Source organism: Erpetoichthys calabaricus, chromosome 17 (assembly GCF_900747795.2).
Source record: "Erpetoichthys calabaricus chromosome 17, fErpCal1.3, whole genome shotgun sequence".
Lineage (NCBI taxonomy): Eukaryota > Metazoa > Chordata > Cladistia > Polypteriformes > Polypteridae > Erpetoichthys > Erpetoichthys calabaricus.
The window spans coordinates 460,753-483,722 of record NC_041410.2 but is presented as its reverse complement, the minus strand read 5'-3'; the positions used below and the strand labels follow the sequence as shown (position 1 = coordinate 483,722).

The 22,970-nt window shown below is 41.7% G+C and overlaps 1 protein-coding gene across 5 annotated transcripts in view; it reads left to right on the top strand.

Moving 5' to 3' along the window:
- Nucleotides 1-22,970, top strand: part of gramd1a (GRAM domain containing 1A) — a 109,358-nt gene that overhangs the window by 72,693 nt on the left and 13,695 nt on the right. For 3 of the 5 annotated variants that reach the window (XM_051920804.1, XM_028823445.2, XM_051920806.1), the window contains exons 9-16: nt 270-426; nt 10,068-10,239; nt 11,347-11,490; nt 11,605-11,723; nt 15,267-15,409; nt 16,070-16,173; nt 18,183-18,371; nt 21,014-21,092. In XM_051920804.1, the coding sequence (XP_051776764.1) occupies nt 270-426; nt 10,068-10,239; nt 11,347-11,490; nt 11,605-11,723; nt 15,267-15,409; nt 16,070-16,173; nt 18,183-18,371; nt 21,014-21,092 (1,107 nt within the window). Of the gene's footprint in view, nt 1-269; nt 427-10,067; nt 10,240-11,346; nt 11,491-11,604; nt 11,724-15,266; nt 15,410-16,069; nt 16,174-18,182; nt 18,372-21,013; nt 21,105-22,970 lie in introns of all 5 variants that reach the window. The other 2 variants (XM_051920803.1, XM_051920805.1) reach the window with 2 other exon arrangements.

Genomic DNA, 22,970 nt, shown 5'->3' with positions numbered 1-22,970 from the left:
TGACACTTATGGACAGGACTGGGGATTAACGCTTTAGTGTTTCATGCGTGCGTTTTTCCATGTGTTCCTCTTCTATTAGTTAAATACAATTCAGTACCTCAGATGCCCATTTACTCACATTTGCTTCCCCTATCCTGATCAGGGGCATCTCTAGTCAGCTCTGGAGTCTTCTACAGTAGGATCCCAAGATTGAAGAGAGGGTGGTGGCCACGTGTCATTTCAGCACACCAGACTTTAACAATGTTTTTAATGTTCTTTTGGGTGTGTAGACCAGTGGATGATGCTGTGCCAGAACTTTTGGAGCTGCGCAGTGAACACTCATCTCGCCCCAGTATGGACCTCAAGTTGGATGCAAGCCCACTAGCCAACTGCTGCGTCAACAACCGCTCCATGACCTCAGTGGAGAGCAGTGATGGCGGACCATCGGTGAGTTACTGAGCAATCTGTTCAGGTTGGTTGTTGTGTCTGCAGTGCCACGAGATTCTTAGAGGAAGGTCTTCCATTGATTAGTAACTGGAATAAAACGTCACATACAATATGACAAAGATACAAGGACAGAGATGAGGTCAGTTAGGACCATTAGTTGGTGATCAGGAGTGTGATCTGAGGATAAAACCTGGCCTGGAATCACACAGTTGAGGTCTTTACTAAACCCGTTTGCCCCTCTAAGGCACTGTGTTTTATATATGCCCAGAAAACAGTGGAGCCGGTGCCAGTTTTATTTGGAGACAACTTTATCAGCTTCTGCCGTGCCACAGTTGAAGACCTGTTCTTTTATTCAAGCATTTGAAGACATTTGTGATCCTTTTTGATTATAGCAGTTTAGATTATCCAGGTATGCCAGGATGGTGTGCGGTATAAAGGACTTGGCATCCTTTGTGGTGTTAAACAAACTGGGTTGTGTAAGCTGTCTGTTTTTAGTGTGTTTCCAGCTCCACTCACTCAAAATGTTTATTAACAAAGGAAGTGAGCGCCTCAGATTGGTAATCCCTAGGATGCCTTGTTGTGCTTCACAAAGTCATTTGACAGGTTCACAGGCCTTGTCATCTGTGAAGGATCTAACAGGCCATTTGTGGACCTCAAATGGTAGCTGGGTATCCTGTACAAAGAGCACAAGCACTTGTATGAATGAGCGAAGTCCCCTGAGTCGCCGAGGAGTACTCGTGGTTATCACCAGACTGCCCCTGGGAGATATCAGTCAGACTACAGAGAACTCTCCAGCCTCCATCTTACAGGGCCACAGGGCTGCACATCAGAAGCCCATCCCTACGTTATTTAATTCTGTGCCTTGTTGCTGATCTCCTCTTGTCCTGTCATTGTTTTCTGATGTTGAGCTTTTTGTTCTTCTGAGGAGGGGCTCCTTGGTCGTGTTCATGGAGGGCCAGAGTGCCTTCTGGTTTTCATTCCAGTCAGTTTCATCTTTAGAAGCAAATTACTGCTGCTAATTCATAACTGCATTGGGCTTAATCTTAGTCCACCGATTACGATTGAGAACTTTCCATTACTTATTTAACTCCTGAAAGTGATGCGTGCGTCTCTGTCAAGCAGGAGTCTATTTTCTGGCCAATACATGTTTGGGGCATTGTGAGCATACAGCTGAACGCCTGACATCTGGATTGTGTGACTTCACTTATTTGACGTTGTGACTTGTTTGCTGCTAATCAAGATGGTTCTTTGTGTCATGAAAACACGAGACCAGCCCTGCCACATTCAACAGAGAGTTTGTAACTGACAGAAATTATCATTTGGAAGCAAAGCATTATTTGAGGACATCCTCCGAAAGACAAACTGTGCAGCATCAGAGGACGTTAAGGCGAGACGAGAGTGGTAACGCGGCCAAGACATTTCATTAACCGCATTTTTTGACTGGGAAACTGGAGACTACTGCAGCCAAGCAGGACCGAGACCCCCTTCTCTAGCTCCGTCCTGGTGCCCCCCAGGGGTTGTTCCCACAATATCCCAGTCAGTGAGTCATTTTCCTTTAACTGGTTTTGTTATGTAATTAGGTGCTCTTTGTTTCTCCTTTTTTTTTTCCTGCATTTGGAAAAGCACATAGATAGATAGATAGATAGATAGATAGATAGATAGATAGATAGATAGATAGATAGATAGATAGATAGATAGATAGATAGATAGATAGATAGATCCGCGTCAGAGTTGCATTTCTAACAAATCTAAGAGTATTTTTGTCAAAATTTTATGTGCAAACTGTTTTTTGCAATTTTCCTATTCATTTATCTTTTAGCGGTTTTTATATATATTTTGGATTTTGTTTGGTTTCTGGGTGCCATGTTGTATCCCAGTGTCCACTGGGGGTCGTGACACACAAATAATTGCAACAATGGAGTTCAAAGGTTGCCGTGTTGTCACCGGAGCTGCAGATAACAAACCTTGCTTCTTGCTTTTATAACGCATATTTCTTTTTTGTTCTCCGGTGTTCTTAGTTTAGCTCCACTCAAAGACCCTCCATTTTTTTTTTTTCGCTCCTCACTTTGGTTTTGATTCTTGGCTTTTCTCAGTCTGCTGGTTTTGATCCCGTTTTCTCCTGGTTGGCCTTTTAAAATGATCAGTCGTGGAGTTTGTTGTTTCAATTGCGTCCTAATAGTGATGAGCAGAATGGACACCAAGGCAAACAAGCCTGAATGCCTGCAGCTGCTTCAGCGCCAGACCTGCCATTGTGCTCATCACTAAGTAACAGAACATGTAGGACGGTGTGGCAGCTGTCATGACCATTGAAATCCTAAGACAAAAAGACGACATTGCCGCCATCTAATAAATAGAAATGCTTACTTTCAACAGTGTTTGACACCAAAATATGAAAAACAGCAAATTACTTAATGAAGGTGGGATTGGGATGAAAAGAAACGTAACCACTGTGTACCTTGGGACCACATCCCAGAGCCGCGGCTTCAGACTGCAAAAACCAAGAGTCCAAATGTGCTTCACAGCCATGAGCCGATGTGTCCTGCAGCCTGCGGTGCATTTTATTAAACAAACAATAAAAAGGTTTGTCGAAGCCCATGTGGGGTTGTGAAAGACGGAATAAGTAAGACACGAGCGCGCACTCTGCCTTTTGTGCTCACGCCCAGTCCAGGATTCATTTTTTTTTTTTTTTTATTTTTTTTTTTATATTTTTATTTTATTAATTTTCATTGTAATCATTCCATACAAACAGATCCATTTATAACCCAACAAATTTGAAAACAAATCAAACCCCATCCCTGAGAAGGAGAGCTTAGCTAAAGGAAAATTTCTTTAAGCTTTTTAATAAGGCAACATTAGACAAAAGAAGGGGAGAAGTAAATATCTATATAAATAAGAGATGGAGAAGGGAGTTAAATACAATAATAGTTAATTCTCTTATTCTAAAATAATATTGATTAAATCCTGCCAAGTTTTGAAAAAATTTTGTACAGATCCTCTAACTGAAAATTTGATTTTTTCCAATTTCAAATAATATAAAACATCAGTTTCCCACTGACTTATAAGAGGAGAATTAGGATTCTTCCAATTTAACAAAATAAGTCTGCGTGCCAAGAGTGTAGTGAATGCAATCACCGTTTGCTTGTCCTTCTCCAATTCAAGTCCATCTGGAAGGACACCAAACACAGCTGTTAGTGGGTTAGGAGGGATTGTGATACTAAGGCTGTCTGAGAGGCACTTAAAAATCTTTGTCCAAAATGATGTTAGTTTGGTGCAGGCCCAGAACATGTGACCCAGTGAGGCAGGAGCTTGGTTGCAGCGCTCGCAGGTCGGATCCTGGCCTGGAAACATTTTGGACAGTTTTAAGCGAGACAGATGAGCTCGATATATAATTTTTAGTTGAATAATTCTATGCTTTGCGCATATAGAACTCGAGTGAATTCTCTGCTTTGCTACCTTCCACTCCTTTTCTGATATATTGATTAAGAGATCTTCTTCCCAATGTCCTCTTGGATCTTTGAAAGGTAGGGACTCTAATAAGATTTTATATATTGCGGAAATAGTGTTTGTTTCCTCGGAATTGAGCAGTATTTTTTCCAGCATTGTGGAGGGTGCAAGGTGGGGGAAATCGGGCAATTTCTGTTTAACAAAATTTCTAATTTGAAGATAGTAAAAGAAATGTGTAGCTGGGAGGTTAAATTTTGAACGTAATTGTTCAAAAGATGTAAATATGTTGTCTATATAAAGATCTCTGAGCATTTTAATCCCAAAACTTTTCCAGGTATTAAAAACTGGATATACTTGCGAAGGTTGAAAGAGGTGGCTCCCTTGCAAAGGTGCCACTGATAAAAGATTTTCCATCTTAAAATGCTTCCTAATTTGGTTCCATATTCTGAGTGAGTAAAGCACAATTGGGTTATTAGTATATTTGCGATAACTTTCATTTATTGGAGAGCAAAGCAGGGAATATAAAGAAGTACTACAGGATTTTACTTCTATTGCAGACCAAGCCTGTGTATGTGCATTTATTTGTGTCCAGGTTTTTATGGCTTGTATGTTTGCTGCCCAGTAATAAAACTGAAAATTAGGTAAAGCCATGCCACCTTCTGCCTGAGGTCTTTGTAGGGTCGCTCTTCGGATACGTGGGTGTTTTGAGTTCCAAATGAATGAGGTTATTATTGAATCTAACTTTTTAAAAAACGATTTATTGATATATATTGAAATGTTTTGAAATAAAAAGAGAAGTTTAGGAAGGATATTCATCTTAACAATGTTAATTCTTCCGGCTAGAGTGAGATGAAGGGTTGACCATCTATGCAAGTCTTGCTTAATTTTTTCCATACAGACGCCAAAATTTTGTTGATAAAGAGCTTTATGTTTACTTGTGATATTTACCCCTAGGTATTTAAACTGATCTGCTATGGTAAAAGGTAGGGTGTCTAATTTAATATTATATGCTTGTGAGTTCACTGGAAAGAGTATACTTTTATTCAGATTAATTCTAAGACCAGATATCTTTTGAAATTCTGTTAGTGCTGTTAAAACAGCAGGGACAGTGTTTTCTGGGTCCGATATATATAAGACCATATCATCTGCATATAGAGAAATTTTCTGTTCCAGTCCTTCTCTGACAATCCTCTTTATCTGATGAGAATTTCGGCAGTGAACCGCCAGTGGTTCAATAGCGATTGCAAACAACAGTGGCGACAAGGGACATCCTTGTCTGGTACCACGTTCTAGTTTAAAGTAGTCTGAGCAAATTTTATTAATACAAACTGAAGCTTCTGGACTGGTATACAGTAGTTTAATCCAAGCACAAATATTCGGGCCAAACCCAAATTTCTCCAATGCAGTGAAAAGGTAATTCCATTCGATCATGTCAAATGCCTTTTCTGCGTCTAATGATAGTAATATCTCTGGGGTGTTTGATTTTGCTGGTGAATATATAACATTAAACAAGCGTCGGAGATTTGAAGATAGATGTCGGCCTTTAATAAATCCAGTTTGATCTTGTGATATTACCGAGGGCAGCACTTTCTCCATCCTTCTAGCTAGGATTTTTGAGAGTATCTTAACATCATTATTCAGGAGTGAAATTGGTCTATATGATGCACATTGTAACAAGTCCTTATTTTGTTTAGGAAAGACGGTGATTAATGCTTGTCGAAATGTTTGAGGTAGTATTTGGTGGTCTTTAGCTTCTGTAAATGTTACCAATAAGAGTGGAGCTAGCTGAGTGGAGAATTTCTTATAAAACTCTACGGGGTAACCATCAGGGCCTGATGATTTCCCGCTTTGTAGTGACTTTATAGCGTCTAGTAATTCTGTTAGCGTTAGAGGTTTATCTAGTTCCTCAGCACTTAAAGCATCTATTTGTGGTATTTGTGAATTATCCAGAAATGCATTAGATTGCGTGTTGTCTTCTTTGGGCTCAGTGGAATATAAAGACTTATAGTAATCTCTAAATGTGTGCATTATTTTATTATGGTCGATGATTTCTTCTCCATTCTTGTTGGTGATTACTGGTATTGCATTGTGAACTTCTTGTTTATGAATTTGTTGAGCTAAAAGCTTATTAGCTTTTTCTCCGTGTTCATAGTAATGCTGTCTAGACTTATAAATAAGTTGTTCAGTTTCTTTAGTTGTTAAGATGTTAAGTTCTGTATGCAAGGCCTGCCTTTTCCTGTGAAGAGCTTCACTTGGACGCCTGGCTTGTTCTTCATCTATTCTAGTAATTTCATTTCTTAGCTCTGACACTTTCTTGGTTTCTAATTTATTTCTATGGGAAAGATATGAAATAATCTGGCCTCTTAGGAAGGCCTTTAGAGTTTCCCAGAGTGTTCCTGCAGAAACCTCTGTAGACATGTTTGTCTCTAGGAAGAAGCTGATTTGTTTGGATATAAATTCTGTGCAGTTCTCGTCTGCCAATAAAAGAGGTTTAAGACGCCATCTGCGAGGTGAGTACGAGGGGCTTATTGATTTTAGCTCCAAGACTAGAGGGGCATGGTCAGAGATAACAATTGTGTCATATTTGCATAATTTAATTGTAGGCAGGAAATTATTATCTATAAAAAAATAATCAATTCTTGAGTAGCTATAATGCACTGGTGAGTAGAACGAATATGTTCTTGAGTTTGGGTTAAGAAACCTCCAGGGGTCTGATAAGTTGTGATCCTTTAAAAACTGTGTAATTATCTTTGCAGTATTAGATGTCGTCCCCCCTGTCACAGGAGTCCTATCTAAGAGTGGATTTAAAACACAATTAAAGTCCCCAGCCATTATAATTTTATGAGTGTTCACACTGGGAATGGATGCAAATAGATTTTGCATGAATTCCTTATCATCAACATTGGGTGCATAAACATTTATCAAAATCATTTTACTGTTATATAAGTTGCCCATGACCATCACATATCTCCCTTCAGGGTCCGACACTACCTCTGATGCTACAAAAGGAACTGTTCTATGTATGAGAATTCCCACCCCTCTAGTTTTCTTTATAAAGCTAGAATGGAACATTTGGCCAGTCCAGTCTTTTTGTAATCTGAACTGATCCTTGGTTAGTAAGTGGGTCTCCTGTAAAAATACTATTTTAGCGTTTAAGCCTGTTAGGTGAGAGCATACTTTCTTTCTCTTTAATTCGTGATTCAGGCCTTTAACATTCCAGCTCACAAAGTTAACTGTCCCATCATGGAGACATTGATTCTGAGTTTTTAATGTCATTTTATAGTTTTAATTGGTAATATGGCAGTTTTAATCTTAGTTTCAAGATTCCCCAGGAGTTGTTGCATGTTAGCCTGTTGCTGCATTGATATTTATAATTATAAGGATTATAAGAATAGATTAGATATAACCTGCTCTCCTTCTCTCCCCCCTTTATCCCCCCACCCCCCCATTTTGCCTCCCCACATGAGGCTAGACCCCACTTCGCGATGTTCCAGTCCTCTGACATACGAAGAGACAGAGCACGTCCAAAACAAAACAAACCCCACCCTGCAGCGGCGTTACAGAATTAAAACAGAGATATCTTTTACAGTTAAATCCTTAATACTATCTGCCGAAAATGTTCTCATTAACAATATTTAATCTTGAAATAATCTTCAGCGCTTTTAAGTTAAGATATTAAGGTTAAAAAAAAAAAAAAAAAAAAAAACAACCCTGGGAGTGATTTTAAAAACTAGTCCAGGATAAACCTGGTAATTCATACTGTAATAGTATAATGGTAATTGTATAAATAGTAGAACAAGCATTAAACCAAGGGTATGAAGTTAAACAGTCTACTTTAAGGTATAGTAAAATAAAAAAAATAAATAAATAAATAAATTAAAAAAAAAAAAATAAAATAAAATAAAAAAAAAAAAAAAAGGAAAAGAAATAAAAAAATAAATAAATAAAACGAATCCTACTTTAATCACTTCCACATTTTCACACTCACGTCTATAGCTCTATAACTCTGATTGAAACATAAACATATAACATATAAAGTCCAGATATAAAAAAAATTTTAAAAAAAGAGAATAAGAGATGTATAATTATAATACCAGTCTCTTTAAACATGGATCCAGCGATCAGATCATCGGTCTTTCCCGTGCCTTGATAGAATACGGCTCTTTAATTTTAATTAACTTTCAAAAAAAGTGTCGGAAACAGCTTCTTTAATTCTTTTTCAGCTTCTTCTTTGCTGAAGAAAATATAATGTCCGTCTTGAACTTCCACTTTCAGTTTGGCAGGATACAAGAGGCTGTATTTGATATCGGCTTCCCGTAGCATCCTTTTAATGTCGTTGTAGGATCTGCGTTTTGCAGCTGTTGATGGTGAGAAGTCGGGAAAAATACGAATAAGATTATTTTCGAATATAATCTCTTGCTTGTGTCTGAGAAGTGCCATCACATCAAGCTTACATCTTAGTCGTTCGAAGCGGACAATAAAAGACCTAGATTTAAAGGCGCTTGGTATCTTTGTGCGATAAGCCGTGGCTATCTCATTGTCGAGTTTAAAGTCATCTCCAATTATTTTAGACAGTAATTCTACTGCAAATTTCACTGGGCTTGAGCTTTCTCGTTTCTCAGGTATACCCTCAATTCTTATATTATTTCTTCTGCACCCATCCTCCAGGGCTGCAAGTCTGTCTCCAAGTTTTTTGTATTCCGAGTTCGCAGCTGTGGCTTTTTCATCGGCGTTAGATGCCATTTGTTCCGCTGTTTCCACTCGAGCCGTGAGTCCCTGCTTAACGTCTTCCAGCTGGTCTGAAACGTCATTAATATGATCATCAAGCCTTTTCAGTTTGGAGTTAGTTTCTTCAATGTGTTCCACTAATTTCTCCAACATGCCTTTAAAGTTCACGTCGAAACGTTCAAATAGACGCGTTTCCTTATCTTTGTTATCCTTCTTGAGCTCAGTGGCCACCTTCTTAAGATCATTTGTGTTATCTTTCTTAAGCTCATTCATGGCCGTAACCATGGCAGTGGCCAGTGTAGTGTTCATCTCTTTCTGTGTAGCTATCTGTGTAGCTATCTGTGTAGCGATCATCTCTTTCAGTTCGGACAGTTCGCTTCTGCTTTCGTGCTCCGCAAGTGAAAATGCAGCTCCTGTTACAGGCTCGCGATGAGTAGATGAGAGCACGTCCTGCAGAGCCCTTTCTAGTCTCGAATGATCCTCTGTAATCGGCGATCCCTCGCGACCTGTATCACTTGCGCCTTCGCTCCCATTTTCACTCTCGACTGGAGACGATACAATGGAGCGGGGCCCCAGGAATTCTGCGCACTCTTCTGCCTGTTCCAGGTCAGTCTCCGTGATGCCATACCTTACACCTGCACTCAGGCCGGAAGTCTGTCCGGACTTCGATGCAGCTTTAAGTTTCTTTTCTGGTTCTTTCTGACTTTTCTTCTTGTTACTCATGCTTGTATATTGTAGTGGAAGTTCCTTGGTCGGGTTAAATACAGGATACCTCTAAATAATATGAAATACGTGGGAAAATAAAGCCGCTGCTAGCGGAGCTCTGCTTCAGACGTCCATCTCCTATAAACGGACCAAACCAACTGTGCGTGTAACTTTGTACTGGCATTGGATTCAGTTGGCCACTGAACTTTACTGGAAAAGTGGGATGAGCGTATGCCAGAAAGATGCACTAAAACTAAAATACCTAAAGACATGGCGCAGATTTAAATGGACAGGTTATGTGACCAGTTAAAGAGAAGCAGCCCTTAATATGCCCTTCGGAGCTGCAGGGGCTGTGACTTTTCTGGTTTTATAAGGCTCCCTCCATATGACCCCAGGACGTCTGTGCCATTCCTAGTGCAGCCAGAAGGAATTGTGTGGAGTTGCATCCTGCTGCCTTGAGTTCTCTTTCTGTGCCAGTTGTCCTCCAGATTGGCAGCTCTTTACAAAGTGAAACTACCAGACATGTAGGGCTATGAATGTGCCCGAGTCAGGACCCTTCACAAGGGTGTGCTCCTTTCACTTTGAATCCCCCAGTGCAGTGCAGTGCCGGAGGAAATAAGAACGGTTCTCACTGTAGGTGCGGAGTTTGTGGAGAGCACTCGCAGTCAATGTTGGCACGTCCTGTGCCGTTTCAGGCACGTGTTTGGACTTCTTTGCCGCCATCTCACTGAACACTTTATTATTTTTCTCTTTTTTTGCTGTAGTTTTTGGATGATCCTGAGCCGAGACCTGAAAGCCAATTGGATGGCTTACCCAATCAAATTCTGTCTCCTGCTTCCGAAAGAGAGTCTGTGGGGATCTTGTACTCTTTGGACCTAATCAATGACGATGACATTCCCACAGACATGAGCAATTCCTCTGACACACAAGATGAAGGTACTTGGATTTGTTTTCTGCTTCACTAGAAGGTTTTTCAAACGCCAGCCTGTCTTGTAGTCGTTGTGCGTGATCGGAGTATGGAGTTCCACTCACGGCCACCTTTTTTTGTTTTGGTACATTAGTGGTGAAGCCCGCTTACACTACAGTACAGTAATCTTATACGTAGGTACATGGACAAGCGAAGTGTCTGCTGTAGCTTTGGAAACCTCCATCATTAACCGCCCTGTCACAGTGCTGGGTTTGACCTCGAATTTATTTGATTACATTAATATGACATTTCCAGACCTGCTTAACTTTGTTCAGGGAGATGGGTGAGGCTGGCGGCATTGAGCACAGGACAGGAGCCAATCCTGGACCATCGCAGACACTCACAAGAAGCCAGTTTAGAACTTGTCGGTCGTCCTAACATACACCAAAAACCAAACCACAGACACCCGGAGAATGTGCACACTCCACAGCAGTGACATCTTGAAAAGGTATTTGAAGCCCGGAATTTAAATCCGTCAGGCAGCAGTACTAATCACTGTGCGGACTCCCATTGAGGTCCTACTGTTTGATCAACAGTGGGCCTTCAGGTCTAATCCAGCCGTGGAGACGCTTGTGCTCCGTGACGGTCACATCTTCGACATAAGAGCTGCAGACGTCACTCTCTGTCCCACACCACAATGTCGCGCTGTACTTCGGGAGACGTGTAGTGTTTGTTATGTCTGAGCAGGTTGCTGCCTGCTACAATTAATGACAGAATGTTAGGATCTCAGCAGACGTTAAATTCTCCACAGTTCACCCTCATCTGTCTGTCCCCTTTCTCCCTGGCATACACTGAATGCTCTTTTCCATGTGCTGATACCCTTTGATGGATCACACAGATGGTGTGCTCATTTACTGCTAGGCCTTTACAAGACGGTAATCCTAGCAGGGTCTTATTCAAGGATTGAAATCAAATGGAACGAAATCTGAAGTCACCACAGCCCTCTGGGAGCAGGGTATCTAAAGCAGGGATATGCAGGAAGAATTCTGCGACATTTCATTCGGTGTTGTGTTGCGTTTCGAGCCCAGAGGTAAGAGCGGCTGCAGTCTTGTGACATTCCTTTGATGTTCTTTCAGTAGAAGTGGAGGCCATCTGCACAGACCTTGCTGGACGTTTGCATATCAATGTTGTCTACCATATCGGCGTGGACAAGCTGTTTGAGCTGCTTTTCACTGACCCTCACTTCATGCAGGATCTCTTCAAGCAGCGCAACATGACCGGTAAGGAGCCTCCTCCATGGCGCATGGCTGTCTTTGCTTCTTTTAACTCATCCTGGCTTCATTATTTTGAGATGCTTTGTCTCTCCAGCACTAAATGAGCCATATTTGTTTTAGAGCTCACCGTCAATGAGTGGCAGCAGGACAACAGTGGTAGCTCCAGCAGAGTTATCTCTTACAACATTGGCATCAACAAGCCTGTTGGACCAAAGACCGCACCTTCAATTGAGACTCAGGTGAGGGGGCCGCAGTCGCCACTTGACTGACGCAGCAATCTCTGAAGTGTTTACTGGCAACAAACTCGAAACTCTCGTCAAATCCTGTCATTTCAAAGAAACCTCCAAGGATTTTGAGGTCATTTATCTTATTTAAAAAGAAAAGCAAGACAACGTCGTCTTTAGTAATATTTGAGATCCTCACCTAAAGGAGAGAGGCACTATCATATAGGCAGTGTCTTGTCTGTTGTGAAGCACCCATTATTTGGGGGTCTCGAACAGGCCTTGGATGTTATCATTATTAAAAATGCTTGCAGCTGCATTCCACACAGACAGTATATTCCAAATAAAACAAGGCAGCGGGGTTAGTGTTTGTGTCTGTTGGGTCCATTGTCCTGGGTTCTAATCGCACACTCTGTTGTGGCTCCCACACCTCCAGAGACAGGCAGGTGGTCTTAAATGGTCATTCAGTATTGGAGTTGTGCCTGAGGAGGGCCTGCAACGGGTAGGCAGCTTGTCCAGGGTACTTTGTTTCATTTTGTGTTGTGTTATTTGGGGTTGTCTGCAGCCTGAGTAAGCCAGTTTGAGACCATTAAGGTGTTTTTTAAATAAAGCAGTGAACTGAATATGGACACGGAAGGCAAATAGGACTGCTTTGGCTGAAAATAAGATGAAATAAACGACAAAGCATAATGTCGCACCACCTAATTGATGGGCAGTATTCAGTATTCATACCTTCATTCTAAGAATACGGCAGAGTCATACATGATGTGCTGATCTGCATAAACGAAGCTTAAATGACCTTCTGCAGGTGATCAATAAGCCTTTGTGTATTCTAAATAAAGCAAACCAAAAATATAAAAAGAGAGAACCGAGATGATGAGAAAGATTCCAATTGCAAACCTAACTGAAGTAAAAGCTGTGCAGGCCTTATATGCCTCTTTTATTTAACTTTGATCCTCTAATCGTCAGTTTTCCCTCGTTATTTTTACAAGGAGCAGGTGGCCATTATAGAAGGAGAAAGTATAAAGTAGGAGCCCATCTTGGGTGGGGTTGTTATGAAAATTTCCACAAAATGTAGGAAAAAGTGAGGCAGGCCTCAAAATATTATTAGCCAGACCAGTACTACCCTGATCTGGGACCCCAAAACAGGCTTCAAGCCAGGCATCCAGACACCAAACCCAACAGGCAGGTTTCAAGGCCTATACAGGCCCAAAAATGGGGCATAGCGTTAATAGCCCAAAAATATCTTGAAATAGACATCCTTACAGGCGACGGAAACCATAAAAAAAAAAAAAAAACACTGGCGTAAAGGACAAGGACAAAAATCAAATATAAAACATGAAGAATTTATATTAGGAACAAAAAAGGGAAAAGAGCAAAAAAAAAAAAACTAATAAAAAAGGGTTTGCCTTAAAAGGCGATTCAAAGCAACAATAATATTTATTTATATAGCGCATTTTCATACAAAGCAAACAAGTCCAGTCTGCAGTCCAATTCCTAAGTCCCAAAAACAACACAAATATCAGAAAACTAGAAAAATCTGAATAGCATACCCACTGTGAAGACCTTCACTCCACCGACTGAGTGCCACTGTGGTGGGCCGGACTCAGAGGCACAAACAGGCAGTGGGTGTGGCTCCAGCTGATTGTCATGGTGGCCCCGCCCCAGATAGTGTGTTTGCTTTAAGGGGACAGGGCACATAACCAAACATGTAAACACAATACATACAAAACTAATGATTAGTACATGAAATATTATTCAAAATGTAACACACAAGAGTACCAAGCACATTACTTATAACAAAATAGTGTGTACACATTTTATTTAATAAATAACAAAAAGATTAAGTTAAAGAAAACTTTACTTAACACAGGAACAAAACTCTGGCTAAGCCGTGTCAGGCATTTATGAAATTCTTTATTCCAAATAGCCATGTGAGTGACTGATGACCCGCTGCCCACTGCTTGGTGTGCTGGATGCCACCGTGCTGGACATCCAGTCCCCTCGGACCGTTTCATAAAACGAAGCTTCGAGAATGGGGGATAAATGGAGAGGTTTATCCAGTTTGAATTTTGTCATAAAATGAAAGTAGAAATAAATGCGTGTTAAGGTCAGACCTCCCGTCTTTGAAATATATACAGTGATCCCTCGCTATATCGCGCTTCGCGGCTTCACTCTATCGCGGATTTTATATGTAAGCATATTTAAATATATATCGCGGATTTTTTGCTGGTTCGCGGATTTCTGAGGACAATGGGTCTTTTAATTTCTGGTACATGCTTCCTCAGTTGGTTTTCCCAGTTGATTTCATACAAGGGACGCTATTGACAGATGGCTGAGAAGAAACCCAACTTACTTTTCTTTCTCTCTCTCTTGCGCTGACTATCTGTGATCCTGACGTAGGGGGTGTGAGCAGGGGGGCTGTTCGCACACCTAGACGATACGGACGCTCGTCTAAAAATGCTGAAAGATTATCTTCACGTTGCTACCTTCTGTGTGCAGCTTTTAAGTATGCTGCACGGTGCTTCGCATACTTAAAAGCTCAAAGGGCACGTATTGATTTTTGACTTTGTTTCTCTCTCTCTCTCTCTCTCTCTCTCTCTGCTCCTGACGGAGGGGGTGTGAGCTGCCGCCTTCAACAGCTTTGTACCAGCGGTGCTTCGCATACTTAAGCCAAACAGCCCTATTGATTTGTTTGCTTTCCTCTCTGTTTCCTTTGAAGAGGAAGATATGTTTGCATTCTTTTAATTGTGAGACAGAACTGTCATCTCTGTCTTGTCATGGAGCACAGTTTAAACTTTTGAAAAAGAGACAAATGTTTGTTTGCAGTGTTTGAATAACGTTCCTGTCTCTCAACAACCTCCTGTGTTTCTTTGCAAATCTGTGACCCAAGCATGACAATATAAAAATAACCATATAAACATATGGTTTCTACTTCGCGGATTTTCTTATTTCGTGGGTGGCTCTGGAACGCAACCCCCGCGATGGAGGAGGGATTACTGTATATATATTTTTTTTAATAGTTAAATACCCAATAACGAATAAATAAAAGCAGTGCCTCCCATTTTCTAATGCTCTTCTTATTTCTTAACTGTAATAAGTCCTTTATGGGTTTATTTTTCTACTGACGCCATTCCCAGAGTAAATCACTTTATTTCCCAGATGCATTGTCACTGAATGCCGAGCTTCATTGCTGTGCACTTTGAGTTTCGAGCCAAGACTTCCCTAAAACTGCGTTTTGTGCCTTAGTGGTTAAAGCACTGGACTTGAACTGCCAAGTGGAGTCCCAGCCTCTGACTTGCCAGTCATCTGCCCGGTTTTTGCTTCATTTGAAGCAAGATGGATGTAAGCATTTGAGTGTCGCACTCTGGACTTGTGAAGCGCCTTGTACTTCTGTGAGCTGTGGAGGTGACGCTTTATCAGATGAAGTCTGTTTGTGATTTTTTGCTTTATGTCTACTCTCCCAGGTTGTTTTCTTCTTCTTCTTTTCTTTTTAATCTGGTGATCTCTGATGCCATAGAAGTGCCCATGATGTTTAGCTGATGGTGGTCTTTTTCACAGACGTTGTGCCGAGGCAGCGAGAAGGGCAAGAGTTACGTGATTGACGCTGAAGTTGTGATGCAAGGAATCCCGTACCAGGACTACTTTTACACCGTGCACCGCTACTGCCTGACGAGCGTTACCAGAAGCAAGTGTCGTCTGAGGTACAGCTCCGTCTCTTCCTGAATTCCCACATGACATTTTATTTTACTGTTGTAATCCTGTCCCCCCACACCGAGCTCATGTTTTCAGTACCCCATGGCATTTCATGGAGGTCCTTTTTGTGGGATTGTCCCGGGAGCCAGTGTGTTTTTATTTTGATCCTGAGGATCTTCTGGGTAATTACTCAAGTTCTCTGAGCTTGTGAGATGGGTGGAGGTAACTGTTATTCTGCGTGAAGGCATCATTACTGGTGTGTGTGTGTGTGTGTGTGTGACTGAGTGTTTATCTGCTTTAGAGTGTCGAGACAGGAAGTGAGAAGTGTTTGTCGGCTGTCTGCCCTCACAGCTGAGGAGTGTGAACGGCGCACACAGGCTTTCCCACACGTGTTACGGTTTCATACTCGAATCCTCCGCACGTCTGCACTTGTCTGTGTGCAAAGCAGATTTGATGGCACATAACAAAGTGTAGTAATGGCAGGCAGTGGAGATGAACTCTCGGACAACTAAAGCCCAGAGAGCCGTCACGCAGAATAGGAGGCTGAGTGCACAGCTGCCATGTGAAGGTCATTCGTCATCGTGGGCTGCAGGAACGTCTGCTTGAAATCACCCAATTTGTGAAGTCTGTTTGTTTTATGTCTCTCCTTTATCTTGTGCTTTTTAAAGGGTGTCATCAGATATCCGCTACAAGAAGCATCCGTGGAACCTGGTCAAAAGTTTTATTGAGAAGAACACCTGGAGTGGTATCGAGGACTACTTCAGACATTTAGGTACAAACGGCCAGGGCCTCAAACGACTGCCTGCTGTTCAGATCATGGAGGGGCAAAGATCCGCCTGGTGGAGGCTGTTAATGTGAATGCAGCGCTGGATTTTAAAATGACAATGCAGTTCATGTGGACAGGCGGGTCACTCCTTCTTTCTGTCTCTTTTCTCAGATTATAAAATATATATTACCTTCATTATTCACTGCAGTTTACTAGCTGGTTATTCCAACATGCATTCACTGAGTGTCTGCCATTACCTGCAGTGCCTAAAAAGCTGCGGGTTGTAGCTGTTCCGATTTATCCAATCACATTCCATGGCTGTTTTGTCTTCCACCTGGCCTGGGTCACAATTCCACAAGGGCTTCACAGAGCAATCATTTCACTCCATGTTGAGGTTTGCCCTTTTAAATTTACCATTTTAGCTGAGCAGTCCTGGCCTGCCAGGTTTTCTGTCCGACTCTCCTTGGTTACTGTGAGTTGCCCCGTCTCGTGGTGAGAGCAAATTTGAAAAGTTTACCTTTAAGCGGAGGAGCAGGACGGTGGCGGAGCAGTTAGTGCTGCTGTCTCATGGATGGACCTTCAAATGGCGAGTTTGGTCGTTTATTGTCTTTTCAGGTTGTCAGTGTGTCTCCCAAACCCTGCAGGTTAAGTTAATTGGCTTTTCCAAATGAGCGAGTGGCTTCTGTGATGGTCTTGCCTTCTGTCCCCAGTGCTGGCGGGACAGGCTCCAGCCCCTTGTGACCCTTTATTGAATTAAGCCGGTTTGAGAAGATTATTTTACTTTGCAGGGCGTGTGTGAGAGGGCAGGCTGAAGCTAAGCACACTGCATGTGAGTTCTGGGCCTTGTGGTGAGCTCCACTTCATATGTGACACCAGCGGGTCTCATGCCATACCGTTCCCTTAGGAGGACAGGGTGATGTAATGCCAACGCTAAGACATTGGGCACCAGGGGTGCTGGTTCAGTGCTCATCCTGAGTGCGTCACTAAAGCAAGCAGCCTTTGTTAAAAATATGCAGAAGTAGCTGAACTCCACCCTGAACATGACAAGTGAGCGATAATACGCTTTTAATCAAACTCGCATAGCCGTTCGTGTTCTTGAAATTGCTTTATTATTATACTCAGCCTCTGGGCTGACAGTTTTTACTGATGACAGACGTCTGTCTCGCTGCTAAGCTGCAGTAACCACGTCTAACCGGTGACGTTTTATTTAGTTAAGTCACTGCTGAAAGCACAATAATGGAATAAAAATACAGTATTTTTAGAAAGTGGAAAAACTTTCTGTATGCATTAGGAAGTGACACTCCCATAGGCGCAGTGAGTTTTCTTTTGTCGTTTTACTGATTTCTGTTATTGCTGTGCTGTCCGTATTCGACTTGTTTGACTATGAAATGGAAGTTCGTGCCCTTCTTGTTAATCATAGGACAGCAGAACCCAGTGAGTCTATTTAGTATTTCATAAACGACAGCCTGTATGTGGTGACCCTTGGAGAGTGGGCCTGGAGTATGCAGATGGCCTTAAACAGGGTAGGACCCTGGGAGCAGTGGAATACATCAGAAAATGCCAGTTTCAAAATAAAACTGCTGTTTTTGACTGGAAAACGTTGCCTTTCATTGTTTGTTTGCCCAGTCGGACAAAAGAATAAAGCCCTCATGACCTTTTGGTCAGAGCAGAAGCTGAACTGAAGACTTGTGTGTGATGGGCTGAGAAATTCAAACACCTTTCCTTCTCTTAAAATCTTCTCTGCTATCGCTTCTGCTTTCTGTAGTGTTAGGGCACACAGCGTGGCACACATGGCCTGACCAATAGGCGATTTTGCACAATTCCCTTTTTTCCTAGTTGTCATGTTGTGCTTGCTTGGAGAGTGAAGCCTGTACATTTTCTGTAGAATCGGTGTGTCTTTACAGTTATTTTCCTTCATGTATAGGGTGTGATTAATGACTCTTTCTGAAAAACAAAATATAAAAATGTGTCGAGTACTGATTTTCCACCATTGTGTCTGCGTGTTGTCTTCACAGAGCTAAAGGTGTCTAAAGTAGAAGCTCTCCTCAAACCCGAGGTAGCCGGGAGCGAGACCCCCAGCAAACTACCGTCGCTCCGCCGGAGGAAGCGCAATCCAAGCCGCAAGTCACATCATGTAGATGGATTGGGTTCCCTGGGAGTTTTGGCTGACAAGGAGAGACCCCCACGAGCTGGACTGAGTGCAGGTAATGTTCTAGAATCTGTTATGACGAGTTTAGTGAGTGAGTGAGAAAGCACACAAGCCAGGGCCGCCCAAATGTAGGACACAAAGGGAACTTAAAATGGCCAGGGCAGCTTGCTGGACCCTTTCTGTCTGTCTTTATGTCTCTTTCTTTCTTTCTTTCTTGACACGGTGAGCTTTCCCACTTGTCATCTCATAAGAAAGACTGGATCTCTTCTACTCTACTGTATGTTTGCCGCTCATCTGTCGTATTCTTCCCACCAGTGAGCCTTCGCCCCCGACTTTCATCTGAACACCATCTCCTGTTTCTCTCGAAGTGTTCAACCTAGTGACATACAGTTACTTGGAATAAGTTGACTAGTTTTATTGAGCATGGATGTGTTCATGATTGGGACCGGCCATTTTTTCCATTGTTTGTTCATATATCATGAATATTCACATTGGCTCCAGCTCCCATGCTCCAGGATTGGATAAGCGAGTTCAGATAATGAACACACAAGGATTACGGTCTTCCCCAGATGGTGCACCATCGGCTGTTAAGAAGTATAACTCAGGTAAAACATCTGGGACTAATAAAGGACAAACCTGAATTCAGGAACTCTTAACACCCAGAATTTGATACGTTCACATACACTGTATGTATGTTGTCAGGACACGGCCAGCATCACTGAGACATTGCAGTGCCACGTTAGCCTGATTCAGCGTTCAGTAAGCTCAGAACCTGCTTGACAAAATAGCGTTTGGCAGCATAGATTTCTGTCTGCTGACAACAAACATGAAAACTGCAACAGTTCATTATGGGAGTGCAGTAGTGGAACAATGGCATGTGCGAATCATTAGAGTGCCGTCATGAAACGGACCGGTCACTCACAAGCCAGTCACTCCCAGAGGCTCAAGGGCACAGCCAGCATCTCGGATGTGATCTGCAAGAGAATAATGAAGTGCTGAAATAATCCCAAATGAAATTGTCAGGTTGGTGATGGCAGTTTAAATTTGACTAAAGGCGATCAGTGTGTGGTTGAGGATCGAGTTCAAGTGCAAGTCAACAGGAGGAGGGCCCGCCGTTTAAGGGAGCCCTGTGTGCTGCACTACATGCATTTACTTACTCACACTGGCTGTAATTATGAAAGCTTTTGACATTCATCTTTAAGCCTACACTTAATTTCTGTCACCTTCAGACTGTTGCAGGACGTTGAAAGAGGTTTAAACGAAGCTAAAAGACAAAAACCCCAACTTTTCCTTCCTAAGTGTTTGCCAGTTTTTCAACTGAATCCTCTTGCTTTTCTCCTGTTCTGATTGTTCACTTTGTCGTTCTTTTGAATCGGCATGTCTGCTTTTACACATTTTAGATAATGATGGAGGAACAGCTGGCCCTGCACACTTCTGTCACGTCTGCCACTTCATTCATTCGTTCATTCAGGCTGTGCCCTCATCTCTGCCCACTTGATTTTTTTTTTTTTTTGCCATACTTGGCACAATCATTTAGAAGAAATTCTCCACATAATCAGTTTTACTTTGGATCTTAATGATTTATTTATTTTATTTTGACAAGCTGAAGCTGAAGGCTTGAATTGGCCTGAGGACTAAATGGATGCAATTAGGAATTTCTGTGTTCCTAGTGCTGTTTTGGCCTAAATCATATAACTGAAAAGACTGAACGTGTGTCTGTTGTCTAGCTACAGTAAATCTCAGTCTGAATTTCTTAGACAAGCCGAGCATTTGTGGTGCAAGAGTACTGATTAAGAACAAAGAAAAACTCAGTGATTTATATGAATGTAAAGTCAGGAGTTGGTATCCAATTGAGCCGTTCATTTGGTGTGTATTGTATCCTGTAGATGGCGGTAGCGCACTTCAGGCTCCATGTGTCTGCTCGCCTGTCATGGTGCTCTCCGCATTCTTTCCACAGATAAGATTGAGCCATTTGTATAACAGCCTCACGCTTGCAGGTTATCATTTTTCAAAAGCCTCTGGTCTTATAGCTAATACTTCATTTTGAAGGGTAAACTTAAAGTTGCTGAGTACCCAGAAGTTTGTGAATGAAGAAGGTGAGAAACAATGAGATCAAACTCTGGTGAAGTGTTTAAATGTTGTGGTAAAGGAATACATTCAAAGCGGACAAAACTCGACTGATGACCACCACGTGTATGGCCAAGCTCCCCTGCGGTGCCTGGCATTTAGCGCCATCCCCGGCCTAGCGCAGGTATCTGTGACAATGGGTGACCTGAAAATCCAGGGGGACTGCCACTGTTTGCTGTTGGTCTGAAAACCGAGAGCAGCGTTACAGCTGTGACAACTGTGACAATGTCGCACTAGAAATGTCTCGGGTCCTACAAGTGTATTGATTACTTAGAACTTTATAGGAACAAGAGCAAAGCCGCCGAGTCTGAGTTTAATCATTCCAGCCAGCCCCTGTTGTCCACGTATTTGTCAGTCTTACTCTCATAACCACACAAGCTTCTCCTCTTTTAATTTGTATTTGCTTGGCTCATGTAAATTGTCTGACGGCATTTGCTTTCCTAGTTGTTTGACTTTCTCTGCTTTAAGACTGTGGCTGAGCTGCTTGAGTTTTCTGGTAGAAGCTGCACTGCAGGGAACATTTTGCAGAAGACAAACTTTCAACATACGGTTGTGTTTTCTTTCTTATAGCGTCATCTTTCTTAAAGCACACAGAGAGATTTGGTGGCAGCCACGGCATTTCAACTGTCCTGCTTATCGTCAGTTTCATGTGAGTAAATGTGTGTTTTCTTTTGTGATGGTGGGCAGGCGACCATCAGCGTGTTCACATGCTTGTTGGCAATAATACAAAATAAACTTGCATCCTGCATTTTGAGAAACAAGGTGATGTTTAGGGTCCGTACAGTAAAGCTTCCCTTTCAAGGGCACAGACGTACTGGTGAATATGTGGGATGTGGTGGCCATAAACGCAGCTTATGGAATAAAAGACGACGCTGCTAGGCTTTGCTGTTTTAAATGTACTGTATTTGTATATCCGCGTCATTAGCACTCTAACAGGCTACCTGGAGCATCGGGTACAAGGCAAACCTTGGACTGGGCAACAATCCATGTGCCACACTGGCACCTGCCATTTAAATGCTTTCAGAATTTTGATAATGTGGATTTAATTTTCTAGCAAAAAAAAAAGAAACCACTAAAATTAAACTGGAAAGTCTGTAGAAATGAATCTTAACTAAAATTGAGCAATTAAGGGCAGCAGGACCCGACTTGGCAGTTCAGCCAAAAATTTATGTCTCTTGCCACATTTTTCAGTGTTGGGAATACCTTTTACTTTTAATCTAAATAAGGGGACATCAAGCAATATAATCCCCTAATTTAGCAGACAGGTGCTTCATGTCTCAGCAATACAGACCATCACTCATGTCTTCCAAAAGTCTGGAACTTCAAAGTCCTGGAAACAATTGAGCAAGAAAATGTCAGCCAACAAAAATGTCTGCTCTGGACCTGCCTAGAGAGAGACGTGAGACAGCAGCGCCGGAAACTGGAGCATCCCTTAAAAATAAAACCAACCAGTCAGGTACCAGTAAGGCCGAGCACCGATCTTCATGTTACTTGATCGGCTGATTCCAATATCGATTCAGAGTTTCACCCTAGCCCTTTACACACTGAGCTCCTGCATAACCAGGTGCATAGAAGCCTTATGCCCCATATTAAAGGGTATTTTTTTTATTGAAGTCCCCTCCGCCATCATCTGTGGGGAAGCTTTAGATTCATCAAAAATTTCAATCTCTGGTTTTTGAAGGATCTCAATGTTTTAGGGTCCCCTGATACTGATAACAGTGATATCTCAATGATGGATGTCTGTCTGTCTGTGTGTGTGTCATAGTTTCTTGAGGGTGGTCTACAGCTAAAATGGCTGGATGGAAAAATACCAAACTCGAAACTCAAGCCTATTATGAGACGATGAGATGAGTTTGAGCAAATCGTGCAAAAGAAAGAAACTCTCCAGTGGAACCCACAAATACTGTAATTCTGCAGTTAATTATGAGTTCTTCTCATCAGTTGCTATCGTAATGGCCAGTTTATGATCAGAAAGATGGGCATCAGAGCTGTAAGTACTGAAATGTTAGAGAATAGTTTGGATAACTTGATTCCAGCGGCGCAAAGCTTACCGACTCTCACGTCCAGATGTTTTATAGTTAAACTATAGGTGTTAAATGTTCATTTTGTATTAACAAAATGAAACTCTGTAGGCTTATTATTCAGTGATTATAAAATACTAAAATAAATCAAATTTCCTTAAAATAGATACTTTAACTAATAAAACGTGTACAAAAATATTCATCCTTAATACATATGGCATAAAAGAAAATTACATACAGAATTACAAACTCGTACTGTTTTGTTTTTTTCTGTAATGAACTATCTTGAGTTGAGGCTTAATTAAAAACAGTAGTGTTCACCATTTCTCTAACATTAAAAAAGTAAATATATTCTCAAACAATTCATTGATATTGGCAAGTAAACATTTAAACATAAATATACCTGCACTTACAGGTTTTAATCATTTTAAATCCTTGATTGCACTACAGCGCTTTGCTGTTAAAATACACATTTACTATATTTATGCAGCTGTGTGTGTTCAGTG